Source organism: Alligator sinensis, unplaced genomic scaffold (assembly GCF_000455745.1).
Source record: "Alligator sinensis unplaced genomic scaffold, ASM45574v1 scaffold28_1, whole genome shotgun sequence".
Lineage (NCBI taxonomy): Eukaryota > Metazoa > Chordata > Crocodylia > Alligatoridae > Alligator > Alligator sinensis.
The window spans coordinates 1,329,771-1,340,371 of record NW_005842133.1 but is presented as its reverse complement, the minus strand read 5'-3'; the positions used below and the strand labels follow the sequence as shown (position 1 = coordinate 1,340,371).

The 10,601-nt window shown below is 36.4% G+C and overlaps 1 protein-coding gene across 7 annotated transcripts in view; it reads right to left on the bottom strand.

Annotated features, from left to right (window-relative positions):
* Positions 1 to 687: 687 nt before the first annotated feature.
* PLEKHA1 (pleckstrin homology domain containing A1) overlaps positions 688 to 10,601 on the bottom strand; it is a 64,422-nt gene continuing 54,508 nt past the window's right edge. For 4 of the 7 annotated variants that reach the window (XM_006025122.3, XM_025205888.1, XM_025205891.1 and 1 more), the window contains 2 exons: positions 6,602 to 6,691; positions 688 to 3,227 (listed from right to left, as the gene is read on the bottom strand). In XM_006025122.3, the coding sequence (XP_006025184.1) occupies positions 2,898 to 3,227; positions 6,602 to 6,691 (420 nt within the window). In that variant the 3' untranslated portion in view covers positions 688 to 2,897. Of the gene's footprint in view, positions 3,228 to 5,360; positions 5,432 to 6,601; positions 6,692 to 10,601 lie in introns of all 7 variants that reach the window. The other 3 variants (XM_006025123.3, XM_006025124.3, XM_025205889.1) reach the window with 3 other exon arrangements.

Genomic DNA, 10,601 nt, shown 5'->3' with positions numbered 1-10,601 from the left:
AGAGTGGCACTTGGGGAGGGTGTGGGGTGGATTGGTGACATGCCTGCTAAAACTGTTGATCCCCACTGCCATAGCCAATGTCAATACTTACATGGGTTTTAATCCATGTCCTAGGCAAGTTTGAATTTGGATAATTACCACTACATATAACATTCCTTTATATAGAAAGTTCCTTTTATAGTTTCAGTTGAATATTCCTTTATCTGACTCTCATGTGGTATTGCCACTTTCAACAAGAGAAATGGCTATATTTTAGTAACAGGAATCACATTTTCATCTACAGTTTGTAAAGCACTTGCATATAATTTAGTCAAACACACACATACAAACGCACTCTTTTTCGAACCAATCATTTCAGAGACAGTGTGCTTATTGTGCTATGGTTGAAGTACAGGCTGTTTCAAACTTTTTTAAAGCTAGCAGAACTGACTGACCTAGAAAAGCTAGATAAATGAAAAGATTTCTGCTCTCTTCCTGCAAAAGGCATTCATGTTCCATAACGGAAGTTGGCAGTGAAGACCCAAATTGCTAAAATAAAGAAGAATATTATTGTGCAGTTATTATTGTGTTCAACATGGAAGAATTAAGCAAACGATGCAATCAATATACCATTCCAAAGAAATCATTTTTACTCATTACGCTGAAATTTATGCTGCTCTGAAAGAGAACGTGGTACAAAACAAAAAGTCAGCAACATTAAGATATCCAATTTATTGACAATTAAACCGATTTATTGACAATTTAAATGTGACATATTTACAGGAAACAGCACTGGTTCTAAAATAATTTAACAATTCCATAGATTTATAAAAGCACTGATAAATAGGAGACCCTGACAATTACCAACAACAAATATTTTCCTATGCTACTGAACTACAAAGGTAGCTCTATGTTTTCTATAGTTCCATCATGGAGCTGTTTTACCTCCACCCCATATGTAAGATTTCCAATACTAAAATATAGTAAAATGAACATGCAGTGTGAAAGCTGTACCAGAGCAAATGATTTTAGATGTTAGAATTACAGTAAAAATATTTCAATGCAAAGTGTCTTCCACACAGTTCAACTTGTCAAAAATAAGCTTTTAAAAAGAGCCATTGTCTTATTTTGATACAAGATAAAATCTATAATACGAGTCGAGACTTGTACAATAAATTTCAATTCTGTACTAGTTTTCACATATACTTAGAGACACAAATGAAAAGTGTAATTTACAAATACCATCGTCTCAAAACAGCATTTAGCTTATGGATAAAAAACTGAAGGTGCATATTTAATTAATGGTTTTCAAACTCACTCATAGCTGATTCTTGCATTAAATCAACTTCTCTACTCTCAAATCAGTAGGTTCATATAATAAAGCCATCTGAGTCTTTCAGTTAAGAAGTCAGTTTGGAAGCTGGAGAGATGGTTGTGACTTTGTGATATGTAACTTAAGTTCCAGAAGACAAACAGTATGGAAAAACTAGAAAATCTGAATCACAATAAGCAGCATCATGAGAAATATGTAGGGTTTTTGGTCGAAGCAAACATTTTCAAAACTTAACTATGGAATAATACATGTTTAATCTACTCAAATATTTGAAATGTAAAGCTTCTGAGATTTTTCACTTGTTTCACTGAAGCCCCATAACACAGTCATGTATAACAAATATTCAGTTTTTAAAAAAAACACATATTGCACAGCTAGTAGATGCAACACCAATATGCTGGTATCCCTAGCATGAGAATTTCTATTTTAAATAGTTGTTTTGAACTATGCTACTCAAAAGAATTTCAACCCAAGGTTCAAAATCATTAGAGTAAGGTCTGTGTATACACCTAACCTCAAACATTTAACAATGAAGAGAAAACAAACAAACAAACAAAAAAACCACAGGCACTTTAGATTATTAGTGCACCAAAAGTTACAGGCCACAATTGCATGACTATGAACAGTTCAGTACCAGTTATGACAAACTAAATAAGAAGGTCTTCCACCAATTGAAATACAGAAACAAGAACTGTTCACAGATCACTAATAAGAAAACCAAATCTCAAATAAGTAAATCTTAAACAATAACTTTAGACATTTAATAAAATAACTGCTGCAGAGTCTAATGTAATACAATATAAAACCTGTTTAATTCAAAGGTCTAAGATGCAATAGTCTGATTTCCCTTCTCCCCCTCCAAAATACCATTTCAGGTGGTCCATTAAAATCCAAATGTGCAAAAAATAGCAACCCACCTTTAGGAGTGCATCAAAAATAGGCTTACTATTCAAAATAGTATTCTAATGCAAATTTTACAGCACCATATATTTGGAATTCTAAGGGAGTTCAGAATTCTTAGTTTGATAATATTTCTATAGATACTGCTGATCTTGTAAGAACAAAAACTTTTTTGAACTTACGCCAAAATCTGAAAAAGTCAGACCACAACCTTTTCAAAACAGCAGAGCAACAATTCTCACATATGTCTGAAATCTTAATCTAGTTTATAACAAAGTTAAATAATCATATTTGTTGGCAATACATTTTCCACAGCATAGCATTAAAATATTTAATGCAGTTTTGGGTTTGCCAATTTGAGGAGGAAGAGTGCTGGTACCTGGTTTACTGGCAGCAGTACATTTTTGAATCACGTATTTTTGGCCCCTCCCTAGTAAGTGATAAACCATCAGGCTTTGAGAAGAAGCATAAAGGTCCATTTCTAACCCTCATTTAAAAGGCAGTATATAATCATTTAAACATATATATAATTATACGTGTGTGAGTGTCCACACACACACATATGCAAAACAATCAGTGTTCCATTCTCTTTGTTCTTTCTTCTTATAATCTTCTTTGGCTAAAAGTCTGAGCAAGGGAATTATAAGGACCAAGCAAATGGATCATTCTCCAAACACTTCCATTATTACACATCACTGACTGGAAGGTTTGCATCATCCAGATCCACTGGGCCAGGATCCTGTTCCTGAGTGCCATTTTTACTTTGAGGTTCTAATAGGCCCTGCACAGTCACTCTGGAAGCTGATTCTCTTGTAGGGACAGTCTGGACCTTGTAGTTCCCTGGCTTGGTCTTGGTAAAAGATTCGTGAAATCCTCGCTTCTCCAAGACAGAGTGTTTGGAGTTAAGGTTGGAGACCAGACTGTTGTTGCGAGAGGCTGTGGAATGTGAGGCGGCTGCTGTGGTGTTGGCAGAACAGACAGCGCAGCCGTATTCTGAAGAAGAGTCGGGATGCTCCTGTAAAGGAGGAGTGTTTGTCAGAGTCATTAATGCATTAGTAACAACTTCAGACTTTGCTCTCTGAAAACAAAGGGAAAAAAACCCCCATGAAGCAAAGCATCAGCCATAGCAGCAGGAGGCAGGTGCTTTCCAAAGGCAACGCACTTTTAAATGTGAGCTTACAGCCGTATGTGATAGCAAACCTCCATTTTAAGAGAAGAAACCAAGTTTAATTTCTGAAGTCAAGTTTGGTACCTCTTTACATTTTGTAACAAGAATATAGAAAAGCAATCAGATTGGTTTTGCTAACATATTTAAATGACAAACTGGCTGAAGATGTGAGCTTCAATATTTATTGGAAATGGTGTCTTAAGATGGAAAAATTAATTGCAAGAGGAAAATGTATTCAAACATGTTTTCATGAAAATGTGTGTTTCCATTCAAAATGCTAAAACAGCATGGAACACTCATCCACTGCTCGTACTGAGAATACCCTGCTGAGTCAAGTTAAAGCAGGTTACAGTTCTGCTCACTAGCTACTGATCTTTTTCCTCTTTTTGCTCCATTGTATGCTCTTAACCATAAAGCAAAATATTCTGAATAACCCACTACTGTTAAAAGCTAATGAAGCCTCTTTTGGCAAGTTACTTGCTGAAATCTGGAAAAAATTCTTAAAAAATAAATGTTTTAGAATCTAGATATACAGCCTAAATTATTCTTTTTAGAAAAATGTAATAGCAATATTTAAAGAAATTAAGTATGCAATTCCCTCTGAAAACTGACAGGCAAGGCATTTTCAAATAAGGGTTTATTATTTGTACTTCCATTCTGCTGACTGTTTCCAAAATTGTCGTTCGAAGGTAACGAGATAATATATCATCTTTAATAACTTGTAGCCAAAAGGTAACCAAACTATGCTTGTAAATACTTTGACTATGATGCATCATACCATTTTAAGATATTTACTTCCAGACACCACTATACGATGTCTGTCAAAGAGGCAAACATCCTATATGAAGCATAAAAATATTTTCATATCAACTGTACAATGTAAACTGAGGTATTGACATTTTAAATTTCTAGGTACACTTTTGCAAGTTCATGTTTCCAAATCATCAATATTGCCGATACATTAGAGCAGTAGTAAATACTTGTACTTTAAAAGCTATTGTGCTTTTGTGCATACAACAGTTATTACCATCTGTATTAATAATTTCATCTTGCTCAGCCTTCCATTTTGTTTTTGGCAGCAATTCAAGGAATAATTTTGTAGGCTTTTTATGTTTAATAGTTGGCTTGCCACACCACTTTTCCTTCTTTAAATGAGAAAGCAGCTTTGCTGTGTGGCTCAGTGGTTTATTTAGTATTACTATCTATTTTCATTAATAATTTTAGTGAAAGAAACTAAAAACCTGAATTTAAAATAAACCTCTGTGGTCAAAACAGTGAATAAGTGCATCAAAATTTTTAATAAGATATTTACTAAATCACATCTAAAAATGATCAGATTCTGCTACCCGAAACTGGCTATAAGTTCATAGTTAACACATTATGCTCTTTTACTATTTATAGTGTATATAGCTTTGAATAGGATACTGATTGCAAGTTAACTCGTCTACAATTTCACTAACCATTTCATGCATTTGATCTTAAAAGCCATGCAAATCAGGCTACAATATTATCCTTCCCAATATTATTGTAGTTATAGTGTGCATGTGTGCACGCACGTATCTGAGCATTATTTCAGGGTAGCTGTTACTTTTAATGTTGCTTTTGCAAGGTTTGGAAAGATGTACAGTAAAATGGAAATATGAACTCTCATGCAAATTCAAATCACATTTTAATATTTTCCTTTTTACACTGTTTTATTTAAATTTCATCTATGTAAAATTTATATTTTAAAACTGAGGAAGCAACAGTCTTGAGTGCAAGCACAAGTCTGACATTTCCAAGTCAATTTGATTTTTTAAGTAAAGAGGAAGTAAGTGCAAATCTAATATGTGGCGTGAAGTAGAGAGTTAGTTTTTAATAATGGTAATGATGGAACTGCAAAAGGCAGTGAGATTAACTCTTAGTTTTACATAGTGCAAATTAGTGCTTTAAATTCTAGCCCTCTCTTAAGAAGGCAAGTTTACATGAGAGCCCACATACGTGCTGCATTCACCAGTTCTTGATGTATACCTCTGTATACAAGGATTCGACAGCCTTCTGGCCTGCCGCATCTGGAACACAGTGCAAAGCTAAGATTAGAGTAACCTACACTTGGGGAAAGAGGGGAAAAAAGAGAATGTGTTGCCAAAAGTCATTGCAAGATCGCTCAGTTAGCCCCACCACAAAGCATACACAGACAAGATAAGATGACTCTTTTCTATACATTCATCTCCCCCAGAAAACATTTTTATAACTGAGTATATTTTAAAAGGTGGCAGGGTTTTTTTATATATGTAAAAAGGAAAGAGCTATTAAATTACTAGCCAGGGAAAAAATGTATAAGTCAATCACCAGCAAATTGTATTAGCACATCATCTATATAACAGCATTTTTAATAGCCAGATTTCAGTTCCTTGATTTCCAGTGTATTATGTATGGGAGCAATATATTCATCTTATTACAAAATTTTCCAGAGCCAAAAGATGAAAGCCATATCTTACAGCATCTGAAATGTAAAGCATCCCATGATAAATCTGGACTTAAGTGACACTATCTAATTGTCAGCATAAATTATAATAAATATGTGAAAATACTGAATAGTGTTGAATTTAGAATTAGATTTATGAACACTGTCAAGCATAGGCTCCACAAACACCAAGATTTACGTCGGTTGCAGAGACTCAGTTCAGTAATAATAGATGGTGTTCACATTAGGCCTCCCACAGCCAAACTATTCATTCGCATGAGTTCGCAATTCCAGAATCATCTACATTAAAATTGAGATGCCTATCTACTAACATGACAAATGGCCATGGCTGATCCTGAAGATGTGGAAGCTTAGGTCAAAATATTTGAAAAAAATCAATATATTGGCATCGGATTGCAAAAATTAATAATTAAAAGTATCACATGAATTAGAAAGATTCTACTTAAGTCCTAAAACTAGTAAGTTTAGTGAAAAGAGCTCATACTGAATTGACAGGAGAGTCTTTATATATGGCACTTGTACCATCTACCTGTTTAAGACAATACAGTGCACACAAAGCTACATACAAACTACACTAAGGTAAGTAATTCAATTAGAAATGAAAATGTTTATGTAAATCCAATTTCTAGCAAAGTTCATGCAGATATGTTACTATAAAACTGGGGGAGGTAGATGAAAAGAAAACAATAGAACTTCAGGTACAAGACTGACCACCACCTAAAAGGAGCGTTATCTAAGGCTCATAAAAACATACAGAAGCTGCTGATCTTCCAGGTCCCCGCTGTGCTACTATGGCACCAGATATTGCTTTTATCCAGCTGTGCATATCCTCTGGACTGTCTGCCTAAATTCAAAGACAAATCAAAACTGTTAGCCCTTCATATCATAGAGCTGTTTAAACTTGGTGAAAATGCTTGCAATTGAGAATAAAACAAATTAGCTATAGATGAAGCACTTCAAACGCCTTGCAAGATAGACACACATTCTTTGAAGTCCTCCAAAAACAGCTGGCACACTCTGAAAATAACCCCAAAAGAAACATAAACTTTATAAGTGCTTCAACAATGAAGTGCTTCCTATATATACACAAGATTTACAAAGTACAACAGGGGACCCCAGGGTCCGCCAGTATCCCACAGTACTTTGGTCCCTTCCCCATCTTTTTTCAGCTTCCACTTTGTCACCAAACTGAATTCCCATGGAAAGAGTATTGGGATTTGATACTTCCCACCTATTACCCTGATACAAATCACCTCTCCTCAGCCAAACTAGCAGCAAGAGAAATATTCCTCTGCAGGCCCAAAAGACAACTAGCCCAATCCCAAAGGGGCAGAGGGAGTTGCTACTACAAATGAGAGGATTCAGGCTAGAAGGGAGGGAGCTTCTGAATCCTCTCCTGGGGCTACCTGAACTGCACTGGCCAGACCACCAGATCAATTCAGATGATGCCCCTTTCCAAGTATCCTCCCCCAAAAATGCTGAGAAGGAAGGATATTGTTAAAGACAACACTATCCTTTTTCCTCGCTAATGCAAATTATACCTCCTCCCAATGCTTCTGGGGTTGCAAAGTGGTCAGTGAAATGGATATCAACAAAGGTCAGGGAAACAAGCATTTTTCCCTTCTCTCTCAGTAAACTCTTCTAAACTCATGCTGATATCAGACTAATTTCACAACCATCAGAGATGATCAGACAAATAGTACTCCATTCCTCCCTGAGACAATGTTGATTATGATGGAAGTACCCACAAACATCACATATAAGACTTCCCGGCCCCAGTGAGTTTTAAATAAGCTCAGACTTTCAGCCCAAGGGAAGTAGGGATGAATAGAAGGGTATGCAGGAATCTTACACTAACCGGTTACTACTGGTAACGATAGTACATAATATTCATGTAAAAGATCCAGAAACAGGTTTTCAGTGCATATACAGGTTGTTTCAGAGAAGAACAGTGGAACCCTGGTCATAACCTATTGCATATTAATCAAAGATAGAGTCAACTTGAAAATTATTAGGTGGAAAATACTAACTGGTATACAAAAAATAAGAGGAAATGTATTCTTCATCATCATAAAATAACTGAGCCACTTTTTCTGTTGTGAAACTGCAAAGAAAATGTAGACATTTGATATTTTTGGTAGTTTATCTAAAATACATTTTTAACACCAAAACCCGACTACAGTAGTCTCATTAGCTCAACGTCAGATAGTTCAAAGTATCAGATTCTTCTAAACTATTGTCACTCGCCAGCTGAAAAAAAACAGATTTTTGCAGGCTTTACAATTTGGATAATTCAAAATGCAGCTACTTTGAAATCTGAAACTGTTTTCTGGTCCCTTGGACCAGGAAAATATGTTATCTATCATTAAACTGCTGCAGCATGTGGTCAGTCACAGAAACCAGCTATGAAGTTGACTGAATGCAGGCTGCACTGAAGATGCCCACAAAACACCAGGTACAAAGCTAACACCCACATAGGGCAAAGATGCTGGTGGAACCTACCACAAGTCTGGGTTAGTACAGCCCACTTGAATCAGAGAGAGTAGCCATTGCATTCAGTCCTCCTCAGCACCAATTTTTTTATTCAAGTCATAGTGAACCACTATGTCAAATACATTTAATCTTCCTCTTCATTCCCACAGCTGAGCAGTGCCTTTCTTTCCCATTTCCAATGTTTCCTCACCAGCCTTAAATGTCTGGCAAACATCCCCAAATGTCTATGAAAATAAGAATCTCTGTTGCATCTGCACTTGGCCCATCACATGTGATCTATGTAGCCCTGCCATCCCTGGGGTGGAGATGGACCAGGCAGCCCCATGACTCATCTGCATATACATTTATGGAGGGTCCCAGGACTCGTGACAAGAACACCCCATTCCAGTCATCAGTGGAGAGCTAATTAGCATGCAAGTCTTTTGGGAGGGGGAGAGGGGACATTTGAAGTACACACAAACTGAGTAGTGCTGGGCTGAGGGATCATCATGGATTGAAACGTTGTTCACCCGGATGTATAATGATAATAATAATTAGCAATGTACCTGTGCTGAAACTGCCAGCATTTTGCAAAAAAATAAAAAGCATTGATTGTGGGTGAACTAAGTTTGTGGACACCAATGTGCAAATCAGCGCGCACACATTTATTTCAAACCCGTTTATTTTGAAGTCAGTGACATTTTGAATTCATGAAGCTGAACTATACTGTTTTCTTTCCTTTAGAATTATGTAATTTTTTCTGCATGCATATTGCCTGAATCTAATTCAACAACCACAAATTAAAAGATGGGACACAAGAAGAATTGTTTATAATAAGAACTATATCGTTAACCAGTTGTTCACAATAGGACAAATCATTGTTTTTCAAACTCCACTGCTTCACGTTATTGGGGTAACACAAATACAATACTTTTTCTTGTTTCTGTGCTTCTGCTTTCTATCACTTGCTTTTAGGCACAGAAATTAGTTGGTGTTTCTGAGAGAACAGAAATGAACAGTTTTATCAATCTGTACCAACAGGTTCTCAAAGCAGTTATCTGCTGCCAGCAGCAGTTTATATAGAAGGGTGCAGCTCATCCAGCAGAGACCATTCCTTTTAGCAGATCCTCTGTTAGACTCCCAATTAGGAGGGTTTGGGGTACAGGGGGAGAGTTTAATAAAAACTGTATGTACATTTCCACTCTTAAATGCTTTGAGTATGATCTTTATATTTTATTTGTTATGCATTAATGGTTGAAAGTTTGTTTACTTGTTTTTTGGGGGGCTTTTTCCAAATCTTAACACTTCCACTCCTCAACTGACCTCCATCAAATGGCATATATCTGGCATGTATCACATCACCATTTATCAAAACTTCCTTTCAAATGAGTATTTTCTACATTAGGATGATAATTTGGTATACCTTCTTTATAAGTGTGCTAATGAACTCATGATGTGCTTTAAAAAGCTCCAGTATGTTATCATCCCATGAAATGATTATTTAAACCTACTATCTTAAAAAACAAATCAGGTGTACAATGAGTTTCATTAGTAATTAACATCAATATAACATTAATTAGGTACGATTCCAAATTAAGTGGGCAGGCAACCCAGAATGACTCTCAATTAGATGACTTTAGATAAGGAAATCATATTTGTCAAAAAGAATCAGAGCAGCCACCAAAATGCTTTAATTGGGCTTTTTTTTTTTACACTAAGAAATTGCCAGGGATCATCCCAATAGTGTAAACTCTCAATCATTTTGACATATAATGAGTCTGGGGGGAAATGTATAACTCTGATTTTACTTCCCCCTCCCACTCCATACCCCCTTCTATCTCAAATTTAAATTCCTCATCTGGATAGATCCATAGACCAGAATATTCTAGCCAATATCTCTTCATTCAAGCTACCTTGCAGATTTTAACTCTCACACTTACACAGAAAAAGAATTTTGGTACATTTTGTTAGGTTAAAAAATAAGTAAAATATCCATAATTTTCAAAATCATCATGGTAAGAATGTGAGAGTATTTTCAGCATGTACTTGTATATGTATATACAGTGGAGTCGCATCTTACGTGGGGGTTAGGTTCTGAAGTCAGCGCGTTAGGCAAAAATCGGTGACTATACGCGGGGTGGGAGGGGGGTGGGGCTTGAGTTTGCACAGCGCCAGTCTAAGGGCGGTGCAGCCGGTGGCAGCGGCGCAGTGCGGGGTGGTGGTGGGGATGGCTGCGTGCCGCCCAGCCACCACCACACTGCCGCTGCCACTGCCCGGCGGCC